The sequence below is a fragment of the Syngnathus acus genome, chromosome 16 (assembly GCF_901709675.1).
Source record: "Syngnathus acus chromosome 16, fSynAcu1.2, whole genome shotgun sequence".
Lineage (NCBI taxonomy): Eukaryota > Metazoa > Chordata > Actinopteri > Syngnathiformes > Syngnathidae > Syngnathus > Syngnathus acus.
In genome coordinates, this window is record NC_051101.1 from 5,869,232 (window position 1) to 5,886,239 (window position 17,008).

Sequence of the window (17,008 nt, forward strand, 5' to 3'; positions counted from 1 at the left end):
CTACTATGACGTAGGCAGGAGGGGAAGGATTCCCTCCCATAATGCACCGCGATTTCTGTAAACGGAAGTTTCCAATCCGACGCGTGGGCCCATGCTGTAATGATTGTTTATATTGTTCATTTATTTCTAAATCGAACCCAAGTGTATTTTGATATTTTCTTCTCACATTAAAATGAAAGTAAAAGTGCTCTCGAGGAACCCGGACGACTACGTCCGGGAGACCAAACACGATATTCAGCGCGGTAAGTGAAGTAAACCTGGCTAGGCTAGCTGCTAGCCTTTTTTTTTTTTTTTTGCTAAACACTGCAAGCACACTGCTGTATAGTCCTTTTTTTCCCCTTTTTTCTTTTTTTTTTTTAACGAAGACGCTGGTTGTCACACTAATTTCCGTGTTGTGACATGACATTCAAGGATCGTTTCACCAAGACGCACACATATATTTTATTTTAATCAGTGACCTAAAGTTATTTTCATAATCTGGGGTTGTGCGCCGTTTGTATAATAACCTTGATGAAAAAATTACTTTTTATAATTATGAATTAAGTTCTCGAAGTATAATATAGTATTGCTTTAAATAATTTGTTTGACTGCATTTTGATGGCTCCGAGTTGTTGAACGATTTAACAAATTTGACTTGTCCATTGTTGCTCCCAGTTCCTAGAAACTATGACCCTACACTTCATCCATTTGAGGTGTGCAGAGAATACAGTCGGGCCCTTAATGCCACCAAGCTGGATAGGGTGTTTGCAAAGCCTTTCCTGTCCTCATTGGATGGACACAGAGATGGTGTGAACTGCATGGCCAAGCACACCAAGAGCCTCTCCACGGTGTTGTCTGGCTCTTGTGATGGGGAGGTAACGACTCAGTTCTTGTATACATATTATTATTGTCCATATACTTGTATGTTGTGTGACAACACTGTGTTTGATTTTCATCCTTAGGTAAAAGTGTGGAATCTTACCAAACGTGAATGCCTCCGCACGTTCCAAGCCCATGAAGGATTTGTCCGTGGAATGGCTGTTCGCTATTGTGGAACATCCGTCTTCACGGTGACTGATGTTTTTTGTCATGCCAGTGATGGGCTATTAAAATATTCCCTGACAGTTTTTAATTTCAGTTCTAACAAAAATGGTCTTTTTCCAGGTTGGAGATGACAAAACAATCAAACAATGGAAAATGGAGGCCCCGGGTTATGGTGAGGAAGTGGAGCCACTTAGTACAATTCTGGGCAAGGTATGTAGAGTAGGAACCACTTGTGTGATTCTTTAATAACAGACCATTCTGCACTCAGTGGTATATATATATATATATATATGCATATCCAAAAGGATACATTTCAGAAAAATAAATCATGGTGAAACGATGTGCTTGTTCATTGCAGACAGTCTTCACTGGGATTGCTCCTCATCAAAAAGATGGCGTATTTGCAACATGTGGCCAGCAGGTGGACATCTGGGATGAGCAGAGGAGCACCCCTATCCGTTCTTTCACCTGGGGTGTGGACAGCTTCAGCTCTGTCCATTTTAACCCAGTGGAGGTGAGTCTATGCAGGATGTAGCCCATCGAGATGATCTTAATTCTGTCAGGGTGAAAATTGTTGACAGTATTGGGTGCATACATACATTCATTCATGCATGTCGTAGAATTTGGACTGTTGTGAAAGCAGTATTAAAGACCAAGTGTGAAGTAAGTTGAGAAAATGCCAAATGCAGTTTAGTTATCGCACATATAAATAAAGCATCATTTCTATTTTGTATCTGCGACAAAATAGTCGTGTTTCCAAAGTGAGATCCTGGTGAGCAACACATAATGTGATAACTATGGCAAAGAGAATGGCACAATGCAGTACGATGGCTGATTGGAGTAAAACATCTGAAGTATGTGGCAAGCAGAAGCACCTGTTAATCTTCCGCTGTCCTCAGAGGTTACCTCCAATTTTTATTATCGGTTTGTATTCCCATGACAGTTGTTCTGTCAAGACCTCGGATTGACCTTGTTTGATTGATTAGTGCTTTACATAATGGGTATCGTTTTTGCAGGCAAGCACGGACATGGGTATACAGTAGGGCTGCTCAATTAACCGCATATTCGAGGGAGTAAGCTTTTCCAACTCTAAGACTTGTCAATAATTGGTAAAATGACACCCGCGATTGACTGACCAATTTATCAAAGAAATGCTGTCGGATATGGGATACGATTATGATCCCTTTAAGGTGACATGGATTGCCCACAGTTATGTCCGCTCCACTGGATGACAGGAAACATTTCAGGAAAAAAAAGCATAGCTCAATTCTGTTGTGTTGATCATATTTTCCTGTTTTGTCAGACTGAACTTCTTGCAAGCTGCGCATCTGACAGAAGCATCATACTGTATGACATGAGAGAAGCAGCTCCGCTTAAAAAGGTATAGTGACGCCACTCCCTTGCTGCATTTTTCACTTCTTTACCCTTTGCAATAATATTTTTCTTCTTATAGGTTATCATGACGATGAGGAGCAACACGTTATGCTGGAATCCGATGGAGGCCTATTTCTTCACAGCATGTAATGAAGACTATAAGTGAGTGAGCAGATAAGACCTTTAGACAATTCCCAATGTAAAACAAAATGACTTTTCCAGACACTGTTGTTCTCTGACTCACTTTAGTGACAAGGTTCTTATTCCAAGAATGTTCTGTCCTTGTGCCTGTCCGTCTCTGCAGTCTTTACACATATGACATGAGACACCTGGACAAGCCGGTCATGGTACACTTCGATCACGTGTCTGCAGTGCTCGACGTTGACTATTCCCCCACTGGCAGAGAGTTTGTGTCTGCCAGTTTTGACAAGACCATCCGCATCTTCCCCATGAATGCTAGCCATAGTAGGTCAGTACCAATTTCTCAAATATACATGAAGACATGCACCTGAGGTCACTCTTAGGTTATTTGATGGAAAGTGAATGGATGTTGTATGACTGCTTGTTCTGCACCTTTTCTTTGTTAACATGTCTATCTCCAACCAGGGAGGTCTACCATACCAAACGCATGCAACATGTCATCTGTGTAAAGTGGTCGGCCGATAACCGTTATATTTTGAGCGGGTCAGATGAAATGAATATTCGTCTGTGGAAAGCGGCGGCGTCAGAGAAATTGGGAGTGGTAAGTAACATGTTTAATCCTTGTCCACTGTAGTAATAAGAACACTACAATAAGCCTTTTTTTTTATTTTATTTTTTTATACATATAGATTTTGAGTTGGAACATCTACTCAAGAAAGTACATTACACATTTACACTAAGCACTTCAATCTCTCTGAAATATCAGACTTGTGCCGCAACCTGATTTACTACTCGACTCATTAGATGGTTGCTTTTGACAGCACACCCTCCTTGGCTTTGTCAGAAGATGGCAACCGTTCAGATTCATTTCCAGCAGCCATCTTTCATTTCAAATCAGTCACTTCTGCTTATTCTCTTAATGCTGCTTCCGTTTGCAAAATTGGCTCACTTGGTAGTTGTTATCCTGTCGCTGTGGAAAAAAAAAAGATTTATTCGCAACTATTGCACTTAAGAGATCAGACAGTGTCTGCTCCTATCAGCAGTTTAAATCGGCCAATCACTTAAAGCGAGCCGCTCGCAACATAATGAAGCATTAACAATCAAGCTAGACTGAGGGTGTCTTTCATTATCAGGAAATACTGAAATGCTGAATCAAGGTATCGCAGATGACTTCTCTGACTTGCTGCATTTCACTTTTTTTGTTGGAAAACTTTATAATTCCATTAGATGCTGTGTAAGTGTGCTCTACAACAAATGAGTTGTTTGGGTCGAATGAGTTTCCATTGGAGGTATTAGTCTGAAAATGATGAAGACACGACTGTAATTCAAAAGTATTAATGACAAAGTGCAGTTGTACACGACTCCAAACTTTTACCTACAATAATAAACCTGTTGAATTACAAGTAACACCTGTTTGACCGTGGCACTCATAAGTCAACAATTTTGCATTTTATATTATTGTACAAGTGGTCATAATGTATTGGTGTTTGATGCTCCTTTGTTGTAGCTTACGCCCCGAGAGAAGGAGGCCACCAACTACCGCCTTAAACTGAGAGAGAAGTTTAAGCACTTCCCACAGATCAGACGCATCGCTCAGCATCGACATCTCCCGAAGGGCGTCTACGACCAGTCTAAGCAGCTTAAGGAAATGAAGGAAGCTCGCCGTAGAAAGTAAGTTCTTATTTCCGTTGCCGTTTCATACTGGTGATTGATGTCCATGTGCATGAGTTATGGTACCTTGGACTGTTGCCAGGCTGTCTTTTGTTGTCCCACTCACCTCATGGAAAATCCCTTTGATGGGGCTTCCCTACCATGATATGTATACGTGCATTCGCTGCCATTAAGCCAAAGCACAGAGGTCAGATTTGTGTGAAGCCTAACTTACTTTTTGTACTTACTGTGGTATTTTCTGAAAACATTTGTGTAGTTGTCAGTTGATTTGGTGTTTGATCGGTCATTCTCCTTCTCTGGCCTCCTCTTTGAACACCCTTGACTTTTCCATCTCTTATGTTATCAGCAGCAGGCTTTTCTCACCATCTTTCATCCTTGTCTTTTAGGGAGAAGAATGTCCGCGCGCACAGCAAACCAGGAAGTGTGCCTGTGGTGTCCGAAAAAGAAAAGCACGTCGTGACTGTGGTCAAATAGAAAATTATTAGACAACAATCTGGAGGTGCATCACACATACGGAAGGTGTGATTAGACTTCTCTATTTGGGATTCTTGCAAGCACACTTTCGCTGAATATTTCTAAGTCAAAGCGTTCATATTCTGCCTGTCAAATTGTATTTCATAATTGACACTTCATTTGTGACAGATTCAATTCTTCCTTAAAAGAAGTGACTCAACCCAAAGTGTTGCGTGCAATTTGCCTGAAAATTACTGTTCATTATTTACAAATGTATAATGTTTATCTGTCCATGCCAATGACATGCAGTGACAGGCAGAGCAATTAATTACTATGTAAGGTACAATAAACCAGTTTTCCACTTGTTTTTATTCATACACCAGAATTATTTGTGTCTTTCTTTGAAAAACATTGATTTATATTAAATTCAACAGGCCCAGGATTTCATACTGTAAATGCATTTGTGATTAAAGTAAGGCGAGATTGTTATTGTTTCAGTATTCATACCTTTTGTGACATTTTTGTTTAGTGGCGTGCTGGGAGATATTTCTAAAATAAAATTTGTTGTATAGACTAAAAACAAATCAAACCACTGCTTTTAAATCAGTCACAGTCTACATTGTGATTCCAACTAATGGACATGAGTAGCGAATCACCTAATTTCAGGCAGAGATGAGCTGAAGATATATTTGCCCCCCCCAAAAAAAAATCATTACAGTTATTTGATTTTCTTCAATTAGTTTCACAAATCTTTCTGCGATTGTATAATAGTGAGAAGGTCTCTATCTATAGCACTGAGTTCAAATGTCATTTTGCTTCATCAGGTTTTTACAGCAACAATACTTTTTCTGGTAGGTGCAAATGTTGAGAAAACCCCAAATCTACTTTGAGAAGTGAAATCCAACTGTTGCTTTCTCATTATTTCATTGGTGTTTCTTTGCAAGCTTTCTTCCCAAGTTTGATTTAAATGTTGTCATAAGCCAACATAAGCTAAGAGCGTTTGATTTAAACCACTTAAGCTACCTGTTGTTTTACTTGGGACTAATTTGCTTACAGGTCTCTATCCTCTTAATGCTGTCACTTAAATCCCATCACCGCAGGTACCTGAGCGTGGCTGAGGCCAGCATAAGAGGGCTCCTAAAAATTAAGTAATGAAACAGGAAATTGCTCCAAAAACAATGTACATTATTGACAATTGTTAATGAGGTAAAGGCTGCATTTACACTAATAGTATGCAATGTGTAAATGAACATAATTCATTTTCCATGCGGCTTCAAATACAGCATTAACACGTTCCAGCTGCACAGTGGCTCCACTCCGTGTTTGCCGTGCTGCTTTACGCCTGTTGTCAATGAACATCCAAGCATCCTCAGTTTGATTCTGCTACGCGTTTCCGTCGCTCCGCCTCTTCTGCCCCCCATCTCTCTTTACCCTCTTCATCCCTCTCTCTCTCATTGCATCCATTTTTGTGCATTTAAGAAATCTCCAAGTGTTACCAACCTAGATGAAAACAAGCCAAACTGTGACAGAGGGGGGCATAAGGACTCCAAAAACAAACGCGGACGGACCTAACCTATTTGATTCTAAAATGCGACTGAAACCTTTCTAAGGAATGGCAGCGATGGGTTAGACAGGATTTAAAATGACTGCAAAATAAAAGGCAAGACTGCGTTTCTTTTCATCTTTTATTGCTATTTTTCTTCCATTCCGTGAACGAATGGCTATTTGGAGCACTACGTGGAGGTTTCAGCCTGCAGCGTTCGCTTCTATTCAGGGCATCCATTTCTAATCCTGAGTGCTCGAGAGCACTAATGTTTGTGTTGATTTCAACCCGCAAAATCTAAGATACCAACAACCCTCTGTTTTCAGCCTCGCCTCATCCCACAACGTACCGAAACCCCCTCACGAGCTTTTGATAGGAAGAGCTAATATTTTTGACATTTAGTTGTGCAGCAGCACACCATCATGTGCATGTACCGTCGTGTCATCTGCTAGCCTCGACCGGCTCCTCCAACTGCACATTCCGAATTTGCTCACGACATGAAATTGATATGTTTATTATATTTTTATAAAACATGGCTCCGTTTGATGTTCATTCTTTTCTGGTGTTTGTAGCAACTGTGAGTAAAAGATGTCCGCTCCACGAGGGCCCAGGGGTGGTCATGGCCCTGCTGCCTCAGCTGCCGGCGCCATGCCTGAGATGCCGGACCTCAGCCACCTCACCGAGGAGGAGAGGAAGATCATCCTCGGTGTCATGGACCGACAACAGAAGGAGGATGCGAAGGAACAGTCCATGTTAAAGTAAGGAATTGCTCATTAGAGTTATTTTATTCACACTCACTGCTGCCGTGGCTGCTAGCTATAGTTTGTTGGTGTTCCATGATGTGTCGTGGTCATGTTGCCTCTTGGCATTAGGCCGCGGTTGAAATAATCGACGTGTGTGAGGCATTTTTTTCCACAGCCGGCAGCTCTTTCCTCTTTATTCAAACACTTGTTTAAAATGGTTTTATAGTGCAATATTCCTCCGTGCTTCTTTGCTGTACCGCACTTAATGGGTTGGGTGAGCGACTGTAACGGGCGCCATTTTCATGTAATAACATGTCAAGTTGCTTCACCCTTACTCACGAACGTCCTCGGCATTACACAATGTGTCACTGGAAAGATCATTTAAGGTGTCCTCTGTGCACGTATGTATCGCACACGGACACGCACGCACACACCTCCCCGGTGCACAGATGTCGCTCAGAGCGTTTCAGCACCAGGCGCTGTCCAATGAAGGCTGTTTTTTTAAGGCGGACCAAGAGGATTTCCGTCATTGATTCCGTTAACCTTTACCGTGTGAGCCTTAACTCTGCTTTATAGTGGGATATTACAGTCGCGTGTCCTGTTCAGGATTTAAACATCAAACAGCTGATTCGCTGTTAAGAAATAAAATAAAAAGTTATGTGAGCGACTTGTGGTTTTAAATGTTCTATCGATTGAGTTTTATTTTCTTGTTTTCCTTTTTAAATGGAAATCGCGTGGGTAACTTGCTTAGTTCGAAATTAATTTTGATTTACAGTGTATGGAATTAGGTATTAGTACAGTCAAAAGTTGTTTCAAAAGTCTGCGTTAATAAGAGCACAATGGGCAAATTTGTTGGGTACTCAATTGAGATGTTAAACTAGCAAAACGTTTATTATCATGGCTGTTGTTTGCACTGCATCACACTGAAATGTGTCTCCTTATTCTGTATATAAGGTCATCATGATATTTGAAACAACAATAAGTATGATGTAGTTGAGTTCTGCTCTGACAGGTTATTACTACTATCTTTACAAAGGCAGCTCTTTCCACAGCTCCCAGACTGTATCGGTGTACCTAATGAAATGACTACCAAGAGGGATTTGTCAAATAACCAAATAAGTACATCTGTCCATAGTGCCTCACCTGTGCTCTTTTCCCATTTGCCCCAAAGCTTGCCCAGCTTATGAGCCCCATCACTGCAAGCTTTTATGATGCATTAGAGCTGTTGTTTTCCATCACCAGGTAAATATTTGCACTGAGGCAGCATTCCTAATGGAAAGAAAGTCATGCAATCCCTACCTAGCGTCACTGAATGAGAAACATGACTCATGTACTCGTGTATACAAACAGGGTTTTTTTTCTGCCCCCCCCCCCCCCCCCCCCCCCCCCCTACTTTTTTTCTTTTTATGAGCAAACAACATCCACCCGTTCCTGGGGATCCGTTTTTTGTTTTTTTTTTGGTTAAAGCTTTCTCATTTATGACTATTTCAGTATTGGGTAACATTAGAATTATGTGACCAGTGTTGCTGAGCTCCCGCATACTACTCCTAATACTGCAGACCCATACCATTGTGGCAAGACACATTTTTCATAGTCAAATAGTCAGTGGAGTCCTGATGAGTCATCAAATAAGTAAATCGCCACTTTCCTTATCCATGAATCACACAAGTATGCGTTAACGCATATATTCAGGCAACATTCATGTGCTCGAGCTGCAACAGATTAGCTTGTCTTTGAACAATTTGTTGTATTGCCAGTGGTTTCAGAATCAAACACCGCCGCTGCCATGTAGCCAACCCTTATAGCTTGTGCATCTGCACGGTCACGGTTCAATCCCACAGCAGCTTGGATGGCATTTCAAGAAAGTGGCAGTTTGAACATCCAAGTGTGTAATCTAACAGAGGGAATCCTTGGAGGATGGAGGGAGAAGCCTTCAGTTGCAGAGCTGACTTGCATGAATCAGCTAGGTTCTTACCTCTGAGCAGACCTGTGTATGAGCATGTCCAAAGAGGGATGCAACCATGCAGATAGCTTTCGTAGAACGCCGCACTCACACAAATGTGAGCAGCGCAATTATGAAGCACGGCTCCAGTTGTATTTGCGCCATTAAATCTTGTGAAGCTATCAGCTAGCTCTGCATTCCACGCATCAGTGTGTCTTTTAGCAGAACAGTAATGATGGTTATGGGACCCCCATCCCCCTATCCATCCAGACTTGGTATATAATTGAAGCAAGCATCAGCTGTCTGTAATGGGGTGACCCAAAGAATGCTCCAGGCTCCACTTTTTATTTATTTATTTAAAAAAATACATATACCATATATATATATACGTAAGTAACTGAAAAACAAACAAACAGCACCCTATGCTCAGTGTCATAATTAATTGTCAGTCGCTGGATAAACAAACTACCGTTAGTATCGTTTGTATAGAATATTTACGGTGCTATGGTATCAACCCAATTTGGTACCTGTACCAAAAAGATCCGGTCCACGTTATGCATCCCTCGTCACATGTGCTGTGATTGATGCCATGAGTCATCATAAATATCCACCACATGTTGTCTAGGAATACCTAACATTAGGTTACTAGAATGCATTCTAAAGGTATCATATTGATATACGTCAAAAAATGTATTACTTTTGACGAGCGCTCTGGTGCATCTCTTTCATGCTGTACCAGGATCGTAGGGATTCAAATAATTTGCTCAGGATCTCCTTGAGGTGTGTAGTATGTGTGTCTGTGATGGATAGAAGTCAGATGGTTCATCTGTTAATGCTATTGATGACTGTTAGTATTGCTGAAGTTGCAATTAAAACATGACAAATTGGATCAATAATTGTCAGTAGTTTGAAACGTTTCGATTTTCCGTCTTGGAACTTAATCAAACGGTTTTGTAAAAGCCATTAAAATGTCATGGAAAACTATTGTTGAATAAAATAATTACTGATTATACAAAACCTGTAATATGTAATAGTTTGATGTGCAATGTGTGACTGATCATGGATATATCTGCATGGTAAGAAAAATTGTGGAAAGGTGTAAACCTATGTGTCCTGTGTGTGCTTATAATCATTTTTTTGACAGTTGGATTTTCAGCCAAATTGATAGGATATATCAGGCTGTGTCAAACATAATGTCAATGATTTCCCACACATTCCATTTTATTCAACAGAATCTGTTGCCTTTAAAATAGAACTTAACCAGAAGCTCCATACTGATTATGTTTTGCTCTGATTAAATGCCCATTAAGCTCTCCTTGTGGGAGCGAAGGGTGTGAAGAAAAGGAAAGGACAGAAGAGGAAAAGGCAAATGGAAAGTTTGTTGGTGTTAGTATAGCAGCGAGTCGAGGAAATGAGAAGAGAAAACAAGAGGAGAGACATTGACGTCTGAGATGCTATCAGGTCTTGCTGCTGATATGACAGCCTCAGTCCCCACTGACAAGCATCAGCCATCTCCCATAGCATGCTTGCCACATCAGACTTCATTGTCTCACAGGCTTTGTTCTAAATAACATCTGCACTCGTCAGCATAGAATCTATTCTCTTCTAGGCTCTTATCCCTCAAACAAAGTTTGAAGGGATTTTCCTGCCCCTGGTGCTGCAGTTTAAAATGTCCTTGGTGAAACATGACTGTCAAATTATTATTTTTTTGGACATGAACAGTGTTTTACAACATACTGTATGATCCCGTAAACCACATTCTGTACATCTTCACTTTGTACTGTTTGTTAATTGACTGACCGAACCGCACCTTACTGAGTTCTTGTCTGTCTCTATTTTTTCCTGTGACTGATTGGCAACCAGTCCAGTGTGTGGTCTCCCTTCAGCCTGAAGTCAGGTAGAATAGGCTCCAGCTCGCTGCGACACTCAACAAGAGACGCTGTAAAAAAAAATAAAAATAATGCCTAGGTCAACCTCAATCAACTGACTTGCAGATTTTGACTGTTTGGTGAGAATAGAACTCGTGCAGCACGACACTCTCCTTGGTGAAGAGGCCATGCTAACGTTTCCCTGAGATATCAATATTATTTTGGTTGTAGTTTGTACACATCTGCACTGTGAACCCCCCTTCTACTATTTTGTTTACCATATTTATTAGAAAGTGACTCATACGCTTTCAGTTTCTGAGTAGTGAGCTTATGAGTTGACTTGTTGTATGTGAGCGGAATACTCTGCACACATTATGTGCTGTTCACCCATCACTGAGATAAGCATCATGTTCAGGTCACAAAGCAGCTGACATGTTCTTGGGAATGATACGACCTTGTGTCCCTTCTGACTTGCTGTAAAATGGTTAAAATTAAATGAATATTTTGCTGTAATGATAAACTGTCATTTTCAGAGGACTGCAGGTGTTGTTTAAATCATATAAAAACTTGGAGATGGATATAGTAGATGTGTACTAATTATTTTATTTGTCTTTAAAGAGATGATTGAAAAATGCATTCTCATTGATTGATATTCTGAACCTCTGAAGGATCATATGTGTCTGTTTTCAAAACCAGCGTTGGAAATTAATTCAACGTAAAACAGATTTTGTTTTATGACCCAACAATTGAAAATTCTAATCTAATTTCAACACAACAAACATTGTTTTTCTTCTGCAATAATCCCCTCTGGGTTGGTTTATGATTTGTATTTTCTTTAGGGTTAGAAACAAAACCTCTGCAAGCTTTTGGTCAGATCAGAATACATGGCTAGTTCTTACCAGTTAGATTGGAACAGACTAATAACTCTGGGTTTTGTACACTGGAAAAAAATATATACATTTCGATTTACTTAATCCAAACATGTCCGTGTACACAATTGAATATGTAGATGCAAAGTCCTTGAAGTCGTTGACTTTAGTGTGAATGAGTTTTAGAATCCATCCCATTGCTAAATGCTGTGTATCCTAAAATAGTTTGTTATCAGTAAACACATTGTGTCAAATGAATTATCCGGCCACTAAAGTAATTTCCTTGATACAAGAAGTAATTTGTTAACAAGACCCTATCAGTTATCAATTTTCAGTAGAACCTTGGTCAATATGAGTACATAGCATAACAATCCTGCTGGAGGAAAATTCAGTAGTTTATTGAATCCAGCATTAAACTCAGTTTATATAACTATAGAGAAATTAAAACCACACCGGCTGATGACACTGGAAGCCTTTATTTCAAAAGATTTTTTTGTTTTCCCACGACGTCCCGTCCGATCTTTCCCGATCGGTTCCATCGAACTCTCGGTTTGCTCAGGTTGGCCCCTCCTCAGAAATGTGCATCAATGCTGGCTAATTCCCAGTCCCATCCCTAAACAGACCCCAAGGCTAATGGGGTGCAACACAACAGGGAGGAGGTTGCTTTGAGGAGCGATGTATACGATAACATTAATTAATGTATGACACCATATATTTATTTTGATATAATAAGACTCATTAATATTGTTTTTTCTGTATTGCTGTGTCTTGGGCATATGGCATTACATAGAAAAACACACACACACAGGTGCACAATCAAATATCTGGCTGTGTGAGTCAGAGAGCTGCTTTATTTACTAGCGGTAGTTTACACAAAGCTCTATAATCTTTTCACTCAGTGTGTGTGTGTGTGTGTGTGTGTGTGTGTATACATGTGTGCATGTGTGTGTCTGTGTTGTGCTCATTCAGGCTGTTTGAAGCAGGTGCAAACCGGTGATTCAAACACAGACACTGGCTACACAGCTATCTAATATGCAAATGAACACCTTTGACATTTTTCCAACTCGTTCATTATTATTGAAATAAAATTACCTTTGTTTTTATTATTATAGTATTATTGAAATAAGTATTTTATTTGAATCAATATTTTTTACTTGATTTTTGGAAACTATGCTTTGTCTTTATTGCATCATAATAGCATTCATGGTTCATTTTGAATTCCGCGTTTGCTTATGGTAATCTCCACTTTTCAAGGGCTTCAAACTGCGTAATTCTTTGACGTTGGAAAAAAGATTGGATGTTGAGTAACATTACGTTTTTATAGTGCATGTTGAGTACATGCTGCAGTAGGTAGATTACAAAACTGATTGCCGTGGAGGGATGAGAAAGAAAAGTGATTGTCATTCACATGACATCACACATGTAGCCATGGGCCTCGTATATGGCCAGTCTTTGAACACTTCATACAAAGGCACCAGCACGGAGCAAGACATACTGCACATTGTAGAGTCTGGACGAGTTCTCACCCTGCCTTGGGGTGAATGTAACTTTGTTGATGCATAAAATGCGTCATTCCACAGATCCAGAGTCCGCATGTATGTATGCTTAAAATGTGTGCATATCATCCACTATGTGAACAACTGAAAAGGCCTTTTTTTCATCCCCATTATCTGGTTTGAAGGCCAAATAGAGCTGATGCAGTCATCTCAGGATCATGCCTTTCGACCAAAATCTGATGGAGGGTCTCCTACTGATTCCGTAATATTATTCATCCCACTGAGCCACACGTTGCGCCACCTGGTTGTTTCAAAGTGAAATGAGGTCAGGGTGGAGGGGTAGGAGTGGTGCATGCAGAGCCACAGAAATCCTCCGCATGATATAATCTATGAAGTCTTTGCTGGCATGCTGAACATTGTTAAAGAATTTACCAAGCAGGTAAACTGCTGTTAATTGTTGTTGTGTCATCTGGTTTGTTGGCTTCCCATGTGCAGTCTGACAGCTAATGCAAGAGAATCCTTTCCTGCAGTCAAGTTAAACGATCTCCAGATGTTCAAAGCTTTCAAGTTCAACTTCTTTTCACTTGTGCTGTACTTTTGTCCCTAACTCATACTATTGCCCATGATCAATATGATGATGAAGTTAGCAGGATAATTAAATGTGTTACGCCTATATGTCAGTATTTTTAGGTGAGGAGATATCATAGTCATTCTAAAATTGAACAAACAAATGGAAATGTCCCTGAAATTTTGATGAGAGGCTGAGGGTGTTCATATCTTAAATTCACTCCTGATGGGCAATAATAATCAATTGGCACGGGAAGGAGTAAAGAGGACTGGGATAACAATAGGGCAGGGTATCTATTACAATTCTATTGTTAGCCATGACTGTGCTGTTATTATAGAGTCCACCTGGTGCGCCCAGCTTCATGGAGAAATTTATGGGTGTGTTTTTGTTTAAATATGGGTTACATGTGCTGCACTAAAAATAAAATAAAATCTTCCTTGCTTTGTTTGTGTTAGAGGGGATTTAAATCCAAGTTGCTTCAGTTCTAAGATTGTCTCATGGGGCAAAACCCGCAAGCAAACACTTTTGCTGGCTATGAGACCGGAAATAATTGGGTGATCGCAAGACTGGACAGAACTGGTGCCTGTGAAGTCATTTGATGCTGGAATCGTAGAGGGTTACTTGAGTCAGTTGTCTCTGTTTGAATTTTGCAGTTTTATATCTGGCTAATGTAAACGTTATGACCCTAGTGATGGTGCGGGGGGGGGGGGGGGTAGGTTTAAGGCTGGCTCCCAGAGGTATTATTCAGTCATGAGTGAGCAGATGTGTGACGTTAGTGTGTGACATTGTCATTTTGGCATTTTACCAAAAAAGGTGCTGATCCGTCAGGATGAAAAATAAAGACAGACGATTCACATTTAAGTCCGTACAACCGTCATCAAAACAAGCAAGAGCATAATCATGCTTATACACAATATGGCTCAAATACGGGTCTACAGGCAATGGAAAATGGAAGGAAATGTTCAATTAGTTGCCATTTATGACTCGAGTGATCTCCCCTTTCTCTGAGAAGTGTTGCACAATCTTGGCATGTGTTTCTTCGTATTTTTGTCCATTCGTCCAGAACAGTATTGGTGAGGTTAGAGGTCACTGATGTTGGATGAGACAGCCTGACTTGCAATTTCCCTTCTTGCTCATAGCAAATGTATTTAACGGGGTTAAGGTCAAGCCAATTAAGTTTTTTTTTTCAAATCAAACTCCTTCACCCATGCATACTATAGAGATTGATGTGTGCACAGGGGCAGTCAGGCTGGAGAACAAAAGTTTCCTTTAAAAGTGGAAAGCACAAAATTGTCCAAAATGATTGGATGAAGAAAGAATTTTTTTAGTAATTAATTAATTGATTAAGATGTGTGATTTTCTTTATCTCATATATAATTGTATCTGGCCAAATGTTACAAATGTGTTTCTAATTTTTTTGCCCACTTTAAAATGCAAGAGGAGATGGACAAATTACTAACGACACAGATGAATTTAGGAATCTAAGGGAAGACATGAAGGAGCTTTTTTTTTTTTAATCCTGGCAAGTAATCTGAGGAAACAGATGGATTTTAGTTATATATGGCAACAGATTAACCACTTCCCTGTTGTGCAAAAAACCTGCAGTCGCCAGCTTCTGTTCAGCATTCTGAATCCCAGTCCTTGCTCAGGAGGTTTGACTCGTGCACTGTTAAATTACCTGTTCGGATGAGTGTGCCCTATCAAGTCAAATTCTTTTTTTTTTATAAAAGCCAACAACCACCCCAAGAAGCCTCTTGCCACCCCACTTAAGAGCCTATCATTTTTACAGTTCCCTTTGCCAAAGAGGTCAACAGCATGACCTGTCTGAAGATGAAAAGTAGTACTTTTGCCTACTACCTGAACATACATTAGAATTTGCCATCTTGGTTTTTGCGGAAGTCTTTGTGCCTGGCGCACCTGACAATCTTACGTTACATTTTACGCCTGTTTGGACCACATTTCATTAACTCTTGGTGCAGGTAGTGTTACATAATTTTGGTGATGCAATAGGGGTTGGGTCATGCACAGACATGAATGATCGGGATGGAAGGCAGTCTCCAAGTGCTTTTTTGTGACCTTTTTATTTTATAACATCTTGTGTATAAAGGGTGTAAAGTTAAGTTGCCGCTGCATCATGCGCACGCTTTTTTTGCACAAAGACAAGTCAACCTCATCGTAAAACAATAAAGCAATCTACGTTTTATAACAAGTGAAGACACTGGAGAAACTAACCAATTTGCTGCTCATGGCTAATCCATCTTCAACTTTCCTTCTGCTCACTCATCTCTGAGGCTCCTGGCAATTAACTCTTGACTGAAAGTCACAAGAACTCTGGCAGGGATGAAAACGCCTGATGTGTCATTGTGCACGTGTTAGGTTTAAGTGTAATTCTTCATCAGTGTTGCAATTAGAAAGGAGAAATTAAAAGAGTAAATGTGCAACTAAGTGAGGTATAAGAAAGTACGCTGAGGTCTCCTCAGATTTGCTGAGGCATTTGCCACATACTGACATTACAATTTGGTCTAGGTTTTATAAATTGAGGTTGCACTGTATTTACTTTTGAGTTCACATATTTCAACAGGCTTCATTGAGACTTTTCCCTGTTGGTCATTTGCCTCTGAATGATTTTGGATTGTTATTAACTTCATCTCCTGCCAGAACTGACTGGCTGGGTTAATGATGTACTGTACTGTATGTAGTTGGTATTTATCCACTGAGCCAAATGACTCCCTTATGATCCAATTATCACTCAATCTCTGGTGGGCGCAGAGGGCCCTCAGGGTTCACTGCGTTAGGCATGAGATCTTTTATCACAGACTGTGTTTGTTGTAGATGCCAAGATGAAGTCGGAATTTGCTTAAAATGTTAAAACAGGCTTTTGCACTATCTAGTTGCAGCTGCATCTTTGTCCACAAGTGTTGTGAACATCAATGCGTCAAAATTATTTTTTTGGCTGTGTGCAGTATTATCTTTACACTCATAGCTTTAGGTGCACATGCCATGTGATTCAATACAAAAAAAGGCCTATTTGTAAAATACAGATGTGTAGTAATGCACTGTTTAAGTGTTTTTAAAATTTTGGTTAGCTATCGAGTCAGGCTTTGGTGTCTAACATGATCATATATATTCAATATAAGTCAATATATATATACAGGCATTGTTCCCCACCATCCATTGGTACGACACACTAGTATTGCCTCATATATTATTGTGTGTCACATTAATATTCAGCAAAAACATCAAAAAGCAATATTGGTACAATCAAATAACAATCCAACGTATGTAAAATTAATAGAAAACACTAATTGCTTTGAGAT

The 17,008-nt window shown here is 40.0% G+C and overlaps 2 protein-coding genes across 43 annotated transcripts in view; both read left to right on the plus strand.

Annotated features, from left to right (window-relative positions):
• Positions 1 to 46: 46 nt before the first annotated feature.
• On the plus strand, positions 47 to 5,071 carry dcaf13 (ddb1 and cul4 associated factor 13). The gene is made up of 11 exons (XM_037273739.1): positions 47 to 242; positions 655 to 854; positions 942 to 1,049; positions 1,144 to 1,233; positions 1,382 to 1,537; positions 2,327 to 2,404; positions 2,477 to 2,559; positions 2,702 to 2,866; positions 3,004 to 3,139; positions 4,046 to 4,209; positions 4,596 to 5,071. Exons 1-11 carry the CDS (start codon positions 173 to 175, stop codon positions 4,681 to 4,683), a joined length of 1,338 nt encoding a protein of 445 aa, XP_037129634.1. The 5' UTR covers positions 47 to 172; the 3' UTR covers positions 4,684 to 5,071.
• Positions 5,072 to 5,373: 302 nt separating this feature from the next.
• The window catches only part of rims2a (regulating synaptic membrane exocytosis 2a), a 90,907-nt gene continuing 79,272 nt past the window's right edge, over positions 5,374 to 17,008 (plus strand). For all 42 annotated transcript variants that reach the window (XM_037273688.1, XM_037273692.1, XM_037273721.1 and 39 more), the window contains exons 1-2: positions 5,374 to 6,322; positions 6,778 to 6,963. In XM_037273688.1, the coding sequence (XP_037129583.1) occupies positions 6,794 to 6,963 (170 nt within the window). In that variant the 5' untranslated portion in view covers positions 5,374 to 6,322; positions 6,778 to 6,793. The remainder of the gene's footprint in view (positions 6,323 to 6,777; positions 6,964 to 17,008) is intronic.